The 20,940-nt window shown below is 42.8% G+C and overlaps 1 protein-coding gene across 1 annotated transcript in view; it reads right to left on the minus strand.

Annotated features, from left to right (window-relative positions):
• DNAI1 (dynein axonemal intermediate chain 1) overlaps nucleotides 1-20,940 on the minus strand; it is a 149,234-nt gene that overhangs the window by 77,332 nt on the left and 50,962 nt on the right. The window contains exon 12 of the mRNA XM_086480183.1: nucleotides 222-469. Coding sequence (XP_086336309.1) covers nucleotides 222-469 — 248 coding nt within the window. The remainder of the gene's footprint in view (nucleotides 1-221; nucleotides 470-20,940) is intronic.

The following is a 20,940-nucleotide window of genomic DNA, read 5'->3' on the forward strand; positions in this document are numbered from 1 at the left end:
ATAATCGTTTATAGCAAACTTTTGCTCACATGTTTAGTTTCTGTTGAGGATCAAGGATTCATGCAATTGCTTTGCCTTTCTGCATATTTCAAAGTCACTTGAAATACAACTTAATAATCAATCGCTAACACATGTATTAAAACACCACCTTTCCCCATACAACAGTGTCCAAACTCAGCCCAATTAAAAGCTCACTTAGAGGAAAGGAAAAGCATCCTTACCTGCCACACTGGGTCTGTGTGCCTTCCTGACTTAGCACTACTCTTGTAGCTGGGCTGGGAGGTTGCCTTCTTCAGGTTGTAGACGGCCACGTTGCCATCATAGAAGCCCACTGCCACAAGGTAAGGGTGATCATTATGAAAGTCCAGGCACATGACGCCACTCTTACTGCTGAAGACATACTCTGGAAAGGAGGAGTTCTTCAAGGTGTAGAGCAGCAGCATGCCCTGGCCTTGCTTCATGAACTCATCTAGACAAAGAGAAGCTTTGCTGTTAAATCTGTTTCCAAGATCCTCTACTATTGAGACATACAATCTGACAGCACTCACCTATACCTAAATCCAGCCTGAAAGCAAAGTCATGTGGGAAGGACATCAGTCACAGGAACAAATGGTCATGTTGGCATGCCTACCTCTGAACATCCTTTCCTCCACTGATATGTCATCCCCAGGACAGGGGTACCATGTGCTTATGTAGAAAAACCGCTGTTCTGGCAGTTTTTTTCAAGGAGAGAGACTTGAGAAGGATTGGAGGAAAATGTGGAGGAAAAAAAGAATCTTGTGGTCACTTCTTTCTTTAGGCTAGGATTTCACTAACATTGCAGGCTGAATCGAGGATAGCAGCATTTCAATTTCTGTATTGGCAATATTTGATATTACAGCCTCCACTGCTTCTTCAAAGAAAAGCATTTAATTAAAGTATCTGTAAAGCATCATAACCACTGCCATTACACATAACTGTACAATGCACAAGTCACCACAGCTTTATTTTCTGCCTGTGTCCAACATCTCCTCCTTGCTTGGCACAGAAGCACTTTTTTTGCCAAGGCTTTCCATTTTCTTTGCTATTTACTTTCACCTTTCCTTTGTGCTGTCTGAAATTAGTGCTCCATATTCTCAACAGGACCATATTTCTTTTGTGTTTTTTTTTTTATCATGTCCTGACTGTCTCTGCAATTCTCAGGTTTTTTGCTCATCTAAAAAACAATTTCCAAATTCTTTTAAATGGAAAGAAAAGCTGTTGATGTAGATAAGCTCTCCAGAAGCAAAGAAGGAGCTTTCCTAATCTATGAAAACAATGCTCTCTCTGCGAGTACCCTAGCCATCTCTCCAAATGCTTTTTCCTACTGTCAGATGCCCTTGGGCACACAGTATATGGGAAACAAATGTACTGCTTTCTGTGCTTTAAGTATCTGCTACACGTCCTATTTCCAGAACAGTCATCTCCCTTTAAAGGTTCTTCCTACCTTTCTTAACGTTTTGACCAGCCTGCAGGATAAGGACTTGGTAAATGTGTACCCCAGTGATAACACTAACTTCAGAGAACTCTCCTTGGCAGCAAGCTGATCCCAAATCAGCATGCAGGTACAGACACTGCTTACCTCAAATTTATCAGGGCCACATAGCGAAGAACATTCAAAGAACCAGTGCACAAAGAAGTGCACACATGAACAAAACTATTACTGCTGCTTCGTATCTGGATTGTGGAAATATTCTGTTTTCATAGGTGTCTCTGTACATTGGGGCCAGGCAGGGGAAATGGCTTCCTTATTTTGCAGAAAGGTGAGATTTCAATGCTGGCATTACTTTAAAGGTATCTGAACCCAAATAATACTTTTGGAAGAGGGGGAAGCTTATTCCTAGAATTCTAGCTGAACAGAAAGTTAACTTGCTTTCTCCATCAGAGATTTGACCTATCCTTTGAATTCACAGAACTGTCTTTTTTCTTAGGCAAGTAATGCTATTAATTAACTGGTATTAAGTTGAGGTCCAGCCATGATAAGGTTGAATCCCTCCGCTTCTCAGGACCAAAAACACTTGGGAAGGCTGTGGAAATGACCTGCCAGGAGTGACTCACAGTAGAACGGACTATGAAGTCAAATTGGTTAGACAGCCTTTGAATTCAGCCTGTTTCATGATTGTATTTCTGCTGGAGTGTGCTGACCAGCCAGGAGTATTTTCAAAAAGTCTGCAGTGCACATTCATTTTCTATCTGTTGGAATCGTGCTGAGGGGCCTCAGAGAGCTGGCCCTCATGCTCAGTGCACAGACAGCAGAGGAAACACCCCTTCAAAAGGTGATTCAGCCACCAAAGATCCAAATTGGGTTTCGGAGGTGCTCGTCTCTCCACTGATCTGGCAGTATTATAGGCCAGCCACATTCCTCAATTAGAGATGCTGGAGCAGGCCTTTAATGGGTAAAATAACTCAGTAGCTTCAGCAAGTCCACCTGGAGGTTAGTCTGGCAGGGAAAAAGCAAGGTCTTGGGAAGAAGCTGTGGCAGAGTGAAACAAGGAGACACCCAAATGCAGGTCTAGTGTGGCTGGCTGGCTGGCTGTGCACTCAGAGCCTAAGCTCCCGCTACTGTCAGTAGAGATCAATCAATCCACTTCACTGAGTCTAGAAAACTTACCTTAAAGAAGATCCCTATATTAGGTCTGCTGATTTACTCTCTGGGCTCCACTGACTGTGATGGCCAGCCCTCTACTGACTGTTAAACTCATCTTAATCCAAATGCTGAATCTTACTCGTTGTCTCCTTTGTGTTATGAAATACCACAGAAGTGGGTTAAATCACAGATATGTGAATACTGCATGTAAGTGTGGATAATATGATTGCTAAAATACAGCCTATTTCTGATGAAAGGCAAAGTGATGAGAATAATTCACAATTAACACTGAAGCATGGCACATAAATCCCAGTAAAACAAAAATCTTCTGAGAGCAGTCATATAAATCCGTTTCAATGAGGGGTGAATTCTCACCCAGAGTACTAAACTGTGACATACCAACATGTTCTTTAATAAACGAAAAAAAAGGGCTTATTTCATTAGCATTATTCAGCGTTCCAGAATGGCAGGGACAGCACATACCCACAGCAGCATATCTGTGGAATAGCTTTGAAGCACAGCCTTTTTAAGAGAAAAGTTTGTGGTTTTCAGTGAAAACTAGCAGAGCACTGCAGTATATTCCAAATCCTGTGTAGCTGGTCTCTCAGGATGCAGGTAGCTCACTGAAAAAATGTTAGAAGACCACAGAGCACACAGCAAAGCAGAGGCGACAGACCCAAGAGCTGACAACATCTGCACCACTGCTGGAGGTGAAAGCAGCAGCTTCAGATCTGAGACAGCTGCTCTGCACTTCATGGGTGCACCAGCATGCACTGGAAGAGCAGAGAATATCTGCCCCATGCAGACCCACAAAGTGGGTCTGGAGGTACTAGACATAGCAAACAGTTATTCTGACAATCAGTGCAAGCAGGAGTTGTTCTTCTAGTTCACAGGAGGACACAAGGCAGCACAGCAAGAGGAGAGTCAACAGACACTTGCTGTAATAAGGAAGAGTTCCATGTCAAGAAGATCCTCAGTGTTCACCTGAGCAGAGGTTAAATTTCTCACACCCTGACATGTAACATGTAAGTGTGTGTGGGAAGAGAAGTTTTGCTAACGAAAGATGCAGATAGCATGATTACTAGTCCCAGTTTGGAGAACTGAGCATGTAAGCATCATATGCAATCAGAAATACATTTCAGACCAACTATTACCGCTCTCTAAAATATTAATCTGCATTTGTATTTAAAGATGGATAGATGCAATCCAAACCCTCTTCAGAAAACTACCAATTTAGTGGTAGCAAAGTACCTCAGAATATGGTTGTGGTATCACCCAATGGTTGTTTCAAAACAAAAATCTGTAACGCAACTAAATGTTTTGTTCTGATGCTTATGAAGTATCTGTTTAACAGATTTTTCATTTCTATTTTCCCTTAGCTGAATTTAAAAGAATCAGCAAATGTTCAATATCAGATCAAAATATTTTGTTTGCAGGACAGGTTTTTTTTTTTATTGGCATCTTTCCCTTTTGGTTCACCAAAAAAGCCCATAAGATGTGCATGGTTTTCCTCCATTTTCTCCAAAATGCTTAGTGGCTGAACCAGTATGCTCAATGCAACAGTGTCCTCAAGTTAGAAACTACAACGCTCGGGGTAAATCCTGCATTCACGTAGTAAATCTCAATATGGTGACCCTCCATGGTCACAAGTCAAAGTAGGTATTTTTACTACACAAGAAGCCAGTGATACAGTTTCTTGTGTGGTAAACTGGCAAATTACCCTCTCTTTGGAGGATTTAACACCCCAAACACTGCAGCCTAACATCTTAGATCCTGTGATACATGGCTTTTATAAACAAAATCCACCAGCTCCGCCCAAGAAATCACCACACTAAAAGGAACCACTGCTGCTTAAAATCTGTCCGTTCTCCTCCAAGAGCCCATCTAAAAAAGAAGCAAGATGGGGAATGACAGCTGTGAACAGCTGCTTGTTTCTGAGCACCACAGCTGCACAAGCACAGCTACTGTCCTTTTCTAGATGTGCCCATGCTTTGAGGAGCTTACTGGCTGGGGGTCTACTCTTTAGGTTCAGATTTCCGAGAAGCCAAGAGAAGGGGCTAGCTGTGCTTTATATTTGGTTAGGCGATCTCCTCTAGGGAGAAGAGATCAGCTTCAAAGACAAAAATTTTGAAGCCCAAAGAACTGGCTCAGCTGTTTACTTGTCTTTCAGATATCATTGGACTTGATGATCTCAGAGGTCTATTCCAACCTAGTGATTCTACGATTCTAAGAGGCACTTGCCTTTAATAACATGCTTTAACTTTTGATCAGCCCTGAGGTGATCAGGCAGTTGGACTAGATGATTGGTGTAGGTCCCTTCCAACTGAAATAGTCTATATTAGTCTACTCTAAAGTGTAGAGGACAAAAACAGTTATCTGCAGGCCAACAAATTTCCCCAAGCAAATTATTATTATCCAGGTCTACAAAACACTTAGCACAGCCTAAGAATTTGCCTGTGCTATAGCCTCCAAGGCATAGACAGATGACTGAGGAAGTCACAAATTAATGAATTCTCAATACTTTTTATTTTCTATCAGTGAGCAAAACCTGTGCAGCATGGCACTAAGCACAGCCTAATCTAACCCGCTGTGAAACATGCTGGATGAGCTTGCGCTGCTTCAGCAAGACTCTCTCCTGGCTTATTTAAATAGCTCTGCCAACTACATGCTTTGCTGCAGTTGCAGAATGGGTGTGCTGTAAGAAAAGCGGCTGACACTGTGAGCTTAACTGTATGCCAATAGTTCAGAAAAATGAGGAAAGAACAAATCTTTCCAAGGAGATCAGAGAGTTTGGGCATGTGCTGATTGTGTTTTCAAAGGCTCTTGAGGAGTAACAATAATAACTTGAAGTTTTATAGCACTTCAGAGTGCTTTAAACCTGTATCCACAGCACTTCTTTTTACAGCCAAGGGAGTGAGAAGGGGCAGTGGACGGGCCTGCCAAAGACACTGCAGCAAGCTGGAAGAACAGGGAGCAGGACTGGGACTTCACAGAGCTCTGCTCAAGGAGGGCCTATCCTAGGATCCCTGAGAAATTTAAACTGGGGTCACTGACGCCCATTCTGTTCCTGTTTCCTAAAGTGCCTAGAAGTACTCGAGTATACTGCTGTGTTGATACAAGGCCAAATCGCTACGGCTCTGGCTGTGAACCACACTGTGGGCAGGGAAAAGACTAACACTGAACTTTCAAAACAATCCCTTCCTAGAAAAGAAAATATTTTGAGAATTCACTACTTCATAGCTCAAGGCCAAAAAGCCTGGCATTCTCTGTTTCACAGCTCACAAATGTTACTGGTATATCCTGTTTTGATCCTGGTAACTTATTTTTGGTTAGTATATGCATACTTCATCTGAAGATCTCAAAAGACAGAGAAGACACTGTTTCATTTTGCAGTTTGTTTCAATGCTTAATTGCTTTGAGTGATTAAAAAGCTGCACCTAACTTCTCCTTTGACTTATCTGGCCTCCCACTGTTAATTCTTACTATGCCTATCTTGGTTAGACGAAGGACTTCTTTCATATCTGGTGCCTCCTCTCCATTAAGATACTTTAAAACCAAACACTAGCCAACTTTCAGCATACTTTTGATAACCTTCACAGCCTGAATTCAAAAATCCCATTTATTTTCACCGGCACTGCATAGAGAGGCCTGCTCAGCAAAAAGCTGGGAGCCAACACGAGCTTTGCCACATCAGTCAAAGGAGCTGCTTTCACAGCTGCAAAGAGAAAGCCGCTTCTCAACAGATGTGGAGAAGAGTAGAGTATTAAGAAACTTTCCACAGGTATGTGGAGGACATCACATGTCTAGGATTTGTGCTAGGGTGAGACAAAATTCACCTTTAGTCCAAATTTCAACAGGATATTGTCCTCTCTCTACCTTTAAGGCATCTTCTCCAACTCTCAAATCAACTTGAAGGTCTTCACTGAATTATCTACAGATCTTCTGCATGCTTTGAAAAGTGTTGGCTCCAGAATCAACCATAATATTCCAGTATCAGTCTCACTAATGCTTAAATGATATCTCTGCTTCCACTCAGGACTCCCTGTTTGCACTCCAGGATCATGTTCACCCTCCTTGCCAATGCAGGGAATGCAAATTTATTGCTTGTCCACAAAAGCCTTTTTTTTCCTCTTTTTTTTTAGAGTTGCTGCCTTCAAAAATACAGCATTCCTTGTTTAAAGAGCTATGTTATATTTGGCTGCACTAAAATGCATTTGGTTTGAATAATTCCAGTTTACCACAAGATTAATCACTCTGTACGACAGCCCTGTTCACAGCATGATTTACAACTCCACCTGCCTTTTCATCAGTCATACATTTCATCTACTGTGAGTTTATATTTCCATCCAGAGAAATAAGGAAAACAATGCCTAGCTCCAGGGCCACCACTGATCCTGACAGCACCCCTTCTGAGACACTGTCTCAGATGATAACTCCACCAGCATTTATTTTCTGGCATTTGTCAGTGGAAGTTAACCCCCCTCTGCTGAGACCACCTGTGCTGGGCTGAACTCAGTGAGCATCGGCACTTCCCACCCCAGGGCAATACGCACCCTCCAGTTAGCGGTGTTGACACCACAAGATCTGCAAGCTCTGCGCAAGCCGTTCAGTGCGGTGGAGGCAAATTGTAGATCATTTTGGTTTATACCGATTCAGATATTTGAATGTCAAATTTAACATTCTGCTTGACACCTCTCATTGGCTGCTGGACCCATTGCTGGTACTCCTGATCAAGCTAGTATTAGCTGGGGCTCTGTTTAGGAAGCACAGAACTTGCAGTTTGGATAGGAGAGGGGAAAAAACCAGAATTACTAAGTCTTTTGGACATTTTAGAAAAGACAAAATTGACATGTGACAAGGCAAGCTGTAATTTATGCACATCCTGAGGCCATGTCACACTCCTAATAACTGCTGTGGGCTCTGCAAATGTCAGAGGCAAGACAGACAACTCAGAAGTACAAATGGATAGATACAAACAGCCTTTAAGAAAACAAGCTGTCAGGTACATTTGCATCTTACTTTAAAATACAGTTTGGCAAAGTAATACAAGAGAGACTGCAGTCAACTAGGCCAACAAAAACGAGAGAACTATGAAATGCCTAGAACAATGTGCTGTTTGTCAGGGCATACGGGAGCAGAGGCTCAGAAGCAAACAAGAACAGGTGAGAATGGGATGAAAAGATGTAGCACCTTCCTGAAAACAGCAGGAGGATCTGGCTTGCAGCTCAGCTCTCCCCTGGTTCATGTAAAGGTGAGCAGGTGAGCACTGTAAAAAAGAGAAGGAATATGCAACTGGGCTGAGTATGCAACGCTGTAGGTAAACCCAGAGTTTTCTCATTCTGATCAAACAGGGTTTTGCATGATAGGTCTAGCAGGCACTACAATTCTTTAAATAAGAGAATCACAAGACACTGTCCTGCATGACGTCCTTGTCTCTAAATTGAAGAGAAATGGATTTCATGGATGGATCACTTGTTGGATCAGGAATTGGCTGGACAGTCTCACTCAAAGAGTCACAGTCAACAGCTTGATGTCTGAGTGGAGACCAGCGATGAGTGGCATTCCTCTGGGGTTGGTATTGGGACCAGCGCTGTTTAACACCTTTGTTGGTGATGCGGACAGTGGGATCAAGTGCACCCTCAACAACTTTGCCAGCAACACCAAGCTCTGTGTGACAGGCTGGAGAAGTGGGCCCGTGCAAACCTCATGAAGTTCAACAAGGCCAAGTGCAAGGTCCTGCACCTGGGTCGGGGCAATCCCAAGCACAAATACAGGCTGGGTGACAAGTGGATTGAGAGCAGCCCTGCGGAGAAGGACTTGGGGGTGCTGGTGGATGAAAAACTGAATATGAGCCGGCAGTGTGCGTTCACAGCCCAGAAAGCCAATGATACCCTGGGCTGCATGAAGAGATGCATGACCAGCAGGTCAAGGGACGTGATTCTCCCCCTCTACTCCACTCTGGTGAGACCCCACCTGCAGTGCTGTGTCCAGCTCTGGGGCCCCCAGCATAAGAAAGACACGGACCTGCTCGATCAGGTGAAGACGATCAGAGGGCTGGAGCACTTCTCCTATGAGGACAGGCTGAGAGAGTTGGGGTTGTTCAGCCTGGAGAAGAGAAGGCTCCAGGGAGACCTTATAGTGGCCTTCCAGTACCTGAAGGGGGCCCTACAAGAAAGAAGAGGAGGAACTCTTTATCAGGGAGGGTAGTGTTAGGATGAGGGGTGATGGTACTAAACTGAAAGATGGTAAATTTAGATTAAATGTAAGGAAGAAATTATTGACTGTGAGGGTGGTGAGACACTGGAACAGGTTGCCCAGAGAAGCTGTGGCTGCCCCCTCTCTGGAACTGTTCAAGGCCAGGTTGGATAAGGCTTTGACCAGCCTGATGTAGTGGAAAGCATCCCTGCCCATGGCATGGGTTTGGAACTGGATGATCTTTAAGGTCCCTTCTGACCCAAACCATCCTATGATTCTATGACTCTATGATAAGGGCCTGGTTTTACAATGTAAATAGTAATTGTGCAACTGCCTCTATGTTATGAATGCTAACTTACACTCTGAAAATACTCAAAATGGACAGAGAGACCCTATCTTGATCCTGTATGATAAAGGTAGAAGACTAGCAACAGCAAGATTTGTATTCCAGACCTTGTTGTGCCAAGACTATCTACTATGGTCTTAGTCCTTTCTTCCCGATACTTCTCACAGCACTTCTGAGGATACACATCACAGATGAGGGAGGAAAAAGGTGACTTACGGGGGCTATAAAAGTTCCATACCTCAATAATGTCAAAAGTGACACTCGTATTGTTTTCAGGAATGCATTTACGTCTGACTCTCAGCTAGACAGACTAGCAATCTTGTGTAACTCGCTCACATAGCTCCTCAGAAACCAGGGAGTGGAGGACACTTCCTGACTCCAACACCCAGGAGGAAGACCTTGTCCCCACAGAGCACTCTGGAGGTGGGAAGCTGGACAAGTGCTAATCCTACCGTTACACTACTGGCAGCAGTCAGCACAACCAGCTGAACTCTTGCTCCTGCCTTTCTTGTGTTGGTCGGCTTAAGCTGCAATCTTGGTAGTGTTTCACTATTTAATACCTGAGGCTCTGTTTCCTCTATCCCTGTTCTAAAAAACCTGGCATACTTGACACCATTTGCAGCTAACTAAGTATTTAACAGTGCCATCAAGTGGCCAAGTGGAGGCTTCCAGGAGGCACACATCGTCTAGAAATCCCCAGGATCATGCAACAAATGGACATCTATAAATGTGCAGCCTTTGGATAATCACACCAGCCTGCTGCTACTTGAAACAAGCCAGGCTGCCAACATCTGAGTATTCCTGATGTGAAGAGCTCTGAGGGGGATGCACACACTGCAGGAGATGCTTATGTATTCCATAATTAAAGGACAGGTGCATTAAGAGTTTTATGACAGTGCTGCGGCCTCTTGAAAGAAGATAGATGCCTGACGAGATGGACATGCACAGCCTAGAGCATGGAGGAGGCAATTAGAAATGATACTGCAGCTTAGAGAACTTTTCTAAAGACATTTGGCAGAAGACCCAGATTTGATTAAGGAGCAAAGAAGGAGCAGAGTTATATACACAGGCCAACCTGCAGTCAATTTTGCGCACACATTTACTTCAAAAACAATGAATACTAAGAGCACTCTTTACAGCTCAGACACCTGTCCCTATCCTGTTTGCAGCCGTGGTTAACATCAAATGCTTAAGGAAGTGTATAAAAACAGGGCATAAAAATAGTGATGTTTTTTCTAGAATACTGTCTATGCCTCTACTTATTTGTGGTTAAGCATCTCCCAGGTTCCTAATTGTCCTCTTCCCGTTCCCCTGTGCAGCCAGCTACCAGTCATTAAATCTGGACAGTATCTTTCAGCATTCCTCTCTGTACAAGGCTGGAATATACACCAGATACTTAGTTCTTCTCACAGTAATTTGGTTTTTTGGTTTGCTTTTATTTTTAGTACATGAAATACTGTGCATCTCCAACAGATATGTTAAGCATGTGATTGGTGGCTAGTACAAGTGGTTTTTAAGAGCTACTAAAAGTAGATTTCAGAGAAAAACTATCAGTTTTCTAAAAAAACCTGAATTAAAACAGAAGTAACTTTTATCTTTGTTAGTCTCAAATAAAGCCAGTTTGCCATGTAGATGGCAAAAAAGCAATAGCTTTCAATCCTTTGATCAGATAACAAAGGCAGGGGGAAAAAAGGCAGTTATGGCAAGAAGAGAAAGGATCCTTCAGAGCAAAGTTTCCAAACAGCAACTAGCTGTTAGAAGGGAATGGAAGTGGTCCAAAAGGCTCACATAAAGCATCAAATATCTATACAAATCATGGGCCAAATTTTGGCTCACACTTTTAGGTATGGATGAAGGATGGATAAAGGATGAAAAAGAAAGAAAAGAATCACAGAATCAGAATAACTGAAGTTGGAAGGCATCTCTGGAGATCATCCAGTTCAATCCCTCCGTGCTTAAAGCAGGGTCATCTAAAGCATGATGCCCAGGACTGTGTTGAGTCAGGTTTTTAGTATCTCCAAGGAGATATCCACAGCCTCCCTAGGCTGTGGAGATACTGTTCCATTGCTCAACCACCCTCATGGTAAAGAAGTTCTATCTTATGTTTAAAGTGACTTTTCTCTATCTGAGTTCATGTCCATTGACTTTCGTCCTTTCAGTTGATAACACTGAGAAAGTCCTGCACTGTATTTTACTCCCTCTCATCAGGTATCTATACACATAAGTAACTTCCACCTTTCTCTGGTGACAGCCAACTTCATAGACTCACAGCTGTGGGAAGCCAACCACTACATAAACCAAACCAGACTACAAGTGTAGTAGGATTTGCTGTGGGAGTCAAAGGGGAGTTTAGCTCCCTGTTATCTCCTGTCCCCACCAGCCAGGTTGCTACTGGGCAGTCTGGCTTCCCTCCAGCATCTCTGCAGCAGGAGAAGAAGCCTGGGACTGAATAGCATCTAGAAAGTATGTGCTGCTCCAGAGCATCACTCTCCTGTCCTGTGTGAGCCAAGGTGGAGAAGAGAGCACACCTGGGCATATCCCCTGTACATGAAGGGGTTGCATCTGGCCCTGGGCAAGACGAAGCCAAAGTGCCTGGGAAGCCAAACACTGCGAAACACTCATCCCCTTCAGAGAACAAATACCATGTTACAATGTGAAAAACAGCTCCTAGAGTTTTACTGGGTTGGTCCTCTGAGCAGGATAACAGCCTGGACACAAAGATACAGTCATACAGCACCAAGGGTGCCCAGGAAGGCTGAGCCAAACCTCTCCAAACTTCAAAATCCTTGGCATCCACAGTATCAGCATCATAAGAATCTACTGTGCTGGCTTCTCTTTTTAAGAACTCAGCAAACAATAAAAAAGTTGACACAGCTGTCCCTTTGTGCTGGTTTTGGCTGGGATAGAGTTACTTTTCTTCATAGTAGCTGCTACGGGGCTAAGTTTTGGATTTGTGCTGAAAACAGTGGTGATAATGCAGAGATGTCTTCAGTATTGCTGGGCAGTGCTTTCTGCCTCTCACACCACCCCACCACCAAGTGGGCCGGGGGTGCACAAGAAGTTGGGAGGGGACACAGCTGGGACAGCTGACCCCAACTAACAGGATGTCCCATTCCATATGACATCATGCTCAGCAACAAAAGCAGGACGAAGAAGCAGAAAGGGGAGACGTTCAGAGTGATGGCGTTTCTCTTCCCAAGTAACTGTTATATGTGATGGAGTCCTGCTTTCCTGGAGATGGCTGAACACCTGCCTGCCCATGGGAAAGGGTGAATTATTTCCTTGTTTTGCTTTGCTTGCATGCACGGCTTTTCTTTTATTTATTCAACTGTCTTTATCTCAACCCATGAGTTTTCTCACTTTTACTCTTCTGATTCTCTTCCCTATCCCACCGAGGCAGCAAGTGAGCAAGCGGCCATGTGGGGCTGAGTTGCCGGCTGGGATTAAAACACGATACCCTCTATGAAGATCTCTTATGCAGTGCTGGAAACCACTTTATTAGGCACCATGCGATGGGAGGAGCTGGAGAATGCTGGTGAGACTCCACCTGGAGTACTGCGTCCAGCTCTGGAGCCCTCAACACAAGAAGGACATGGACCTGTTGGAGCAGGTCCAGAGAAGGGCCACAAAAATGATCAGGGGACCGGAGTACCTCCCCTGTGAAGACAGGCTGAGAGAGTTGGGGTTGTTCAGCCTGGAGAAAAGAAGGCTCCGGGGAGACCTTATAGTGGCCTTCCAGTTCTTAAAGGGGGTTAGAGGAAAGTTGGGGAAGAATTGTTTACAAGGGCACACAGCGCTAGGATGAGGGGCAATGGTTTTAAACTAGAAATGCATAGATTTAGATTGGATATTAGGAAGAAGTTCTTTACCATAAGGGTGGTAAAGCACTGGAACAGTTTGCCCAGACAGGTGGTGGAGGCCCTATCCCTGGAGACATTCAAGATCAGGGTGGATGGGGCTCTGAGCAACCTGATCCAGCTAAAGATGACCCTGCTCACTGCAGGGGGGTTGGACTGGATGACCTTTGGGGGTCCCTTCCAGCCTAATGCATTCTATGATTCTATGATTCTAGGAATCCCAGTCAGCTCTCTTATATCCAGAGGAATCTGATGAGAATAACTCAGGGCTGAATGAGTTGGCCATAGCTCTTGGAGTAACACCTGCTGCCTTTTTTTTATGGCAGGTGAGATTCTTTCCAACAGCAGTCACTTGCTAAATTTTACCAATTATCTAAATCCAGTGTGATAATGTTGAAAAATTGAGGACGCCTGGATTACCAAGTCCTACACAGAGAGTAAGCCTCAAGTTCTTCACACAGAAAAGTTGTATTCTCCTTATCTTACAGCCAGGAAAACAGAAGTGTAGAGGAGGTGCTGAAGACACAAGTCAAAGCTAGTTACATGATTCACCACTTAGTTTCTTCATTGATACAGAGATTCAAGCATCCCTGAATAATTTTTTCCTACCTTCTCTAGTTGACATCATCCCACAATATCTTAAAATTCATTTTCATCCTCTCTCACATATATTACAGCGAAGTGCTGTCCTTCAGAACAAAATGTGCAGGACTCGGAATAATTAAAAAAAAAGAAGAAAAATAAAGGCCACCACAAAATATGTAGGTTTTTATACTGTTCTGGTGTTAGAAGTTTCTAAAAAATGAAAATTCGATCTGCACTTATTCCTCAATGGCCAGAATTTTTAAAGTATTCCTGATAGAATCTTAACCTGAAGGGGCCTATAATATGAATCAGTGGAGGTTAGCATCGAGATATTCTGGGTATATTCTGACAGTTTGGCAGCCTAGTAAATATTACCAAGCATGAAGTGGAGAATTGAAAACTGTGATTGAGTTCCCTAAGTGGGGATCAGCAGAGAAAAATCTTATATTGAAGAATAGGTGTTTTTGTTTTGCAGCAGCAAGAAACCAAAGGTAAGCTAAGAAGAGTTTGGATGTCTCACAAGTTTCAACACTAATGAAAAGATTAAATTAGATAGATTTCCTTCAGGTTTTCACTGATGTGCTCTGTTGAAAAATGATCCTCACTCATCTCCAGAACAAAAGACAGAAGAGAAAAGTCTTTGAAGAAAAAGTCTTTAATGGGTCCTTATACAATTTCTTTGTACCATTCTGCCCTAGGAATAATGATAAGCTATCTAAATTCAGGAGCTTACAAAGTAACTTACATATTGCTAGAATTAATGATGGAATGAGCCCAACACAGATTTATAAATTCTAAGGCCAAAAGAGATCGTTGTGACTAATAAATCCTGTATTTGTTCCTATGCTTAATTACTTCCACCATTAAAGATTCAATTTATTTCCAGCGTTCTGAGATCTCCGAATTCTACCTCCAGTTGCTAGATTGTGTCCTAGATGAAAAAGTAAGATGAAAGGGTTGTGTTCTGTCAGATATCTCCTTCCTCTCCCTTCAAGTAACGGACAGTAATCAAATCACTACTTAAACTTCTGCTTAATAAGCTAAGTTGAGTTGCAAGGCAGAGTTTCCAAACATAAGTCATACTGCAGCTCATCTCTGAACATTTTTCAATTTTAACATCGATTTTGAGACTGAACTGTTAATGGCTAGATACAACATTCCAGTAAAGGACTCACAGGCATCATACACACAAGTAGCACCTCCTTCCTCCTGCTGTTCTCTAGTAGATGAACACATACAACATCCCATGTCAAACCTCCTAAGACGCACTTCTGCAACTGCTCTTACAGATTTAGCTAGACGTTTTCTTTCTCAGACTGTACATTAAGATAGGAATATATTTTCAAGTCCAGTTTCATGACTGACAAAACAATCTAAGCATGGGCTACTGCTAAAAATGCTGACCTCTCTTTCCCTCTGGCATTTTTTCTTCTCTCCTCTGTGTTCCAACCCTAGTAACCCTGTGCTTGCTGATCTGGCTGAAAAACCTATCATTTTAAACAGAACTGTCATCCTAGGGTACTGATTGCGATACTGCATGCATGTAACACTCAATGTATAAAATTAGCAGTTTTTAAATGAACTCTGAGGAGGACTAGGTCTTTAAGGCTGCACAGTGACCCAGTTCGCTGACTGGATACTAGCCAGCAAAGACAGACAGCTGACTTAGCAAGCTCCCTGTTCTTTGCAGGAGAAGGGGATGGTTGGGACAAGTTTGGTACTCTCCAAAACAGAATCACGGTGTGATGGCATTAGTCTGGAGAAGCAGCACTCCAGGTTGAATAACACCTCTGAAAAAAATGCCTCTAGAGTCACTGCCAATCTATGGAATTGCTGGAATAGAGCCTTCCGTTTCTAGGACTGCCCTATAGGATCTGAGATGAATGCAGCTCTGGATACATGCTTTCTTCTGTGGGTCTCTTGGCTTGGCTTTTTCAGCAGCAAGAATGGAAGCAGCATTGCCTGATCTCATCTGGGAAGATACAGACAGTCAAGGAGAGAGGAACTCAGACACCACAGCAATGGAGACCACTTAAGTAATGAAAACAGGCAGGCAGAGATCTTGCCTCTTCTGCAATCCCAGGTCACCATGGAGGATCTATCACATCCATTGGGTCTGAAGTCAGTCTAAACAACAAACGGACAACTGCAGCACCAGGCTGGAAGACAAGGGCAACTAGAAATTAGCTCTGCTAATCGAGAATTGCAATACAGGTCACTAAATCCATAAGTATTTCTATCTTAATTCTTCCTGTAAGCCATGTTTGGCCTGGAGGAGGGCCGGATTTTCTTATTGGTTGCTGTATAATTTTGTAACAGCTAGATGTCAGAGCTAGAGCAGAAAGGGCTTCAAATGAGCAGTAGAAAGCTGACCTCTGGTGTTGGGAACAGGGCTGTAGAGAGAAGACAGCAAGGGAGGCAAACTCCTGTGCTCCTGAGTACTGCTTCACAGTCTGTGTGGTTCTCTGATAAGATTCACTCACTAGCATCACTTCAGACAAATGAATAAAACCAGTTGATGAATGAAAGCAACATGTAGCAACAGGCTACAGTGCTTGGCAGGAGTATTGCTGTTTTCATTTCTGTGTTTTCATATCAGTTCTTCCTCCACAAAGCATCTAATCAGCTGATGCTGTAGAGCAGAAAATTAATGGTTTCCTTCAGACAGCTGCCTCATGATGCCAGAGAGCACGGTGGGATTGTTTGTAAATATTTGATTAGAAAAAGCAAGTAAAATTGGCATGAAAATATGCAAGAATTAATGCTGTGCCACTATCCAGTGAGGATATTTATAGCACAGAGGTGATGCCAGCCAACATTAACACATGTGGTACTACACAAAATGCCTTCACCAGCGACTCTGCTTGTACAAAGCCAGCATTCCCACAGATCCAGTCTGTAAACAGCTGACTGACAGGAGCTGACATATTTTCCAGGGGATACATTGCGTGTCCTGTTCTGTTCTGTCTCTACACAGCACACAAAAGGGAGGGCGCTGGAGCATCCTCAGAGCCCCTGTGTACACCCTCAGCCCTCTCTTTGCCAATCAATAGTAGGTGACAGGGCTCGGGGTGGGCATGAGCCCTGCTTGCTTGGTACTCAGTGACCTTTGGAAATCTCCCAACACGGCCCAAAATACATGACTAGTCACTAACCCATGCATGTTTCTCTGTGGATGTTTTCATGCACCAGAACTGTATTTTGGGGAGGTGTTCCTTTGCAGGAGTCTCTCTCAAAAGAGAAGGACATCGGTAGGGCATAGTCTGTGATGAGCTTCAAGACCCTCTGCATGCATATCCACACAAGGAACTAAAAGGTCCCTGCTGCCATAAGGCAGCACGACCACAAGAAAGGAGACTGTCCTCCAGGAAGGATGTATCCTTGCTTGCCCATCTGGCTGAAGTCGGAAATCCCTCATCTGGTTTCCAGTCGAAGCTCTGTTCCTCTACTTCTGAATTTCAGGTTTAGAGACACAACAAACCCTCTGGCAAGTGGTGTCAGGTGCACTGTTGCAGGTTTTTTCTTCAGCAAGTGAGTCTGACAATGCTGGGACAACCTGCTTAAGAGGAGACAAGAGCCCCCATCCTCTTGAGCTTTAAGACACTGGTCTTAAAAGTGCCATACATTTGTCAGAAGCCACTGGGCAGAATTAACACCGTCCTGATATAGAGAAAAGTTTTCCGGAGGCCTACTTCAGCCTGATTTTATATCATCTTTTGTTTTCTTACTTCAACTTTTGTATGAAACCAACACTGCAATAGCCAAAGATTAAAATCAAACTGATATGGTAATTTACAATTCCTTCCAACAAATAAGGAAAAAATTTATGTTGTAATGCAGAAGGCAGACATCATCAAATACTTTCCGAACAAAAACAGTGGGCTGATCCTGATCTTGTTTATGTGAACAGAAATTAGATGTCATTCCACAGCCAGACATGCTGGTAAACCTAGGTATGAAATGAGAATACAGCCTAGCAGTATTTTAAATATTGCCTGATTGCCCTCTTCTACCTAACACAGAAAATACCAGTAAGGTGCGGTAATCACCCCAACAGACAGTAAGCTTTCATTGCCCAGTTATCTTGGTCATTACATGTGGTTTTCAGAATTCCTGCTCTGCAACTGTTTGCCCAAACTGGCAACAATTTCTTTTTCCACTTCAGCTGGAAGTCACATTCCCTCCTTTCTCTTAACTAATACTGCAGTTATATAAATACATGTGCTAAGTAAAAGACAAAATGCATGACTAATAGTGCAAACGGCACCCACTGAGGCTTGGAGAAAGCTGACGATTCAAGAAATAATAAAATTCAAATTGGGAAAACAACAGCTTGTTAAAATGTGAATCAGCTGGTGATCAACATAAAACATGGTCCCAAACTGTCATTTGTAAATTAATTGAGACTTCCTTTTGGTGGCCTACCTTGACAGTCCAGTTGAAGTCATTTGTACACTGTAGCATAACTCAAGAAGCAGCATTACAGCCTTAGTATTCAGGCTGGGACTACATACTGTCAACTGTAATACCGTATGCAAGAAATGATAAGAATTTGTTTCAAAGAAGAAAAGGAAATTGCAATTTTCAGAGCATGCTGTGAAGTCTGGAAGGATTAGAGGCTGTCACAGATCCTGCAGTAAAGAGGCATACAGGAAGAAGCTAAGCTCTGATGCCTTTAAAGTATGGGAGATCCCAGTGGGGCTTGGGGTTTGGTTGGAAATCTTGAAAACCCTTTCGCAAATCTGAAAATGAATTTAAAACTTTCCTTTGCAAAACTTAATTCATTTTTCTCAGTGGGAATACAAAATTGGAAAATTACATTAAAAATCATAAATAGTTCAGCCACAACAGCAATCTAATCATCACAGATAAACTAAAATGCTTTAAAGGAAAGAAATGAATGGTAAGGAGCATCAAAGTAGCAAAGCTGGACCAGACCTGTGATTTCCTATTGTATTCCAGGAATCAGAGTGAGCTGGTCTCCTAAGACCTGTGAAATGGGAAAAGTTGTAAATCTGATGACTGGAGAGCCATGAACCCACTGGGATTTTTCTCAGGTCACAGAAGTCCACTTATTTGGGAAACACTGCCTCTACCTTCATGAGGGGACACTGCTTAGAGACTTGCACAAGGCATCCTATAGACAGGAGCCACAACAGAGCTGCCAATTCCTGAAAGTTTTATCATCAGGAGTGCTGCAATAGCAGAAGTTTGGGTTCTTTCCCAAGCTTCAGCTTCATTATTTAAACACAAGTTCTGCTTCTGCTTTGTTTCAGAACAAAACATTGCTAGCCCTCATGGAAATAAATGAAAGTTTTAAAACACCGAACAGATTCCACCCTGAAAAGCACAGGAGGCAAATAGAAAGAAATCAAGTCTTATAATTGTTTGTAATAATCTCAGGATTTTGAGAGCCTGCCTTGTGATCTCTGAATGATCAGACTTGGCAATACCACCCTCAGGGAAAAACTTCCTAAGTACCAAATAAATTTTGCCTGTTCCCTGAAACACAAAGTCCCAATGCTTATTAGTATTACCTTTTCTACTTCTAGTTCCACCTGTTTTCTCACTTTCATATGTTAAATAGCTTTCTGCTGAAGGCATCATACACCCTTACATTGCATCCAAAACCATTATTTTTATCATAAACAAAGATATATGTATTCCATCACTCCCTGTTGCCTTAAATTATGTCCCACAGACCGCTTTAGTAACCTAGATTATTTTGCTTTAAGGACATCCATCAAAACAACTATTAGCTAATATACATGTTAAGTTACTACATACAAATAGAGAGATATTTTGCCTATAGTAGTTTGTAACAAAAATTACTTACATACACGGCCTTGCCTTTAAGGGTGACTACGGCATACAGTGTAGAAAGGGCAGATCAAGTCATAAAGAGAAGTTACACAGAGGAGATTTTGCGTGCTTTATGCTATGTGTTCATGTTAGTAGTTTCTGCACTATAATGTGACTCTGGGGCTTAACTGACATGCATGCTGCTCACGCTGATTCATACAGCAGTGCTGTGTAACTTTTACAATCTCTACATAGACTCTTCTACAGTGCCCAGCATTTTGGTGTGGGAAGAATTAAGTTCAGAAAAAAAACAATGAAAGTGTAAGTTTTGTTAATAACTGGCCCATCTGGCCAGCGTGGTAGTGACAGTCACATCACTGTTCTTTTCCCAATCTGAGTGAGAGGAGATATAATTCAATCTCAGTGCACAGACACAGAAGTATTGTCACAATGTAACACAGTCTAACCCAAACAAACCGATTGGAGCAGCGTGTTTGAGAGTACTTAAGCATTACAGCCAAGACATCAAAATTTATTTCAAGTTGATATATCCACTACATCTGTCACAGCAACATGCTCATTAAGGGTTCCTGCAGCACCTTACACATCATAGGACAGAAACAAGGATGTTTTCTACAGCAACCCTCTCAACCCACAGAGTCCTCCTCTTTTACTTCCAAGGAACTACTTTCTAAATTACAGACGCCACATAGAGATTTCACCACTAAAGTGCCTCCTTAACTTGAAAGACTCTGAGTGCAACTGAAAAATGCAGATCACCCAATCACATCTAAGCCTGCAACAGCTAACTTAAAAAAAATCATAACAGAATTTTGTACAAATTATTTGTATGATCATAGAGATTTTCAACAGCAACACTTCACTACAGGGGTTGCATTCCCATGGTCATGACAGATTAACAATAGCTCTGTCTTCTCACCAACTATTTTAAAACTTTTGAGGTTTCATAGTACTGAGCTGACAACTACCTATTAGGCAATAAATAAACTTATGGAGTCAGTGGCCCTCCTTATCTGTGTGGCTGATTTCACAACCACAGTTGCATGTGAGAAACAGAAAAAACAGAAAGACCTCTCTGGTCACTGGATCCAGAGCCTTTTCTTGGCAGGCAACTAGAGCAAATCCATCGCGTACCAAACTCTCCCTTAAACTAATATATGTGCCTGCACTAGCCTTAAACAGCTGTTACGCCTCTGTGGTGGTTTGGCCCTGGCCAGGTACCCACCAAAGCCACTCTATCACTCTCACCCCCTCAGCTGGACAAGGGAGAGAAAATATAACAACAGGCAAGTGGATCAGATAATGACAGTTTAATGAAGAAAATGCCGCACGTGGAAGCAAAAGAAAAACAAAAGATCTTATTCTCTACTTCCCATCAGCAGGCGATGTCCAGCCACTTCCTAGGAAGTAGGGCTCTGGTACATGCAATGGTTGCTCCAGACGACAAACGCGAAATGAATGTCCCCCACTTCTTCCTGTTTTCCCCAGCTTATATTGCTGAGGAGACATCGTGTGGTATGGAATATCCC

Source organism: Leptosomus discolor, chromosome Z (assembly GCF_034619465.1).
Source record: "Leptosomus discolor isolate bLepDis1 chromosome Z, bLepDis1.hap2, whole genome shotgun sequence".
Classification (NCBI taxonomy): Eukaryota; Metazoa; Chordata; class Aves; order Leptosomiformes; family Leptosomidae; genus Leptosomus; species Leptosomus discolor.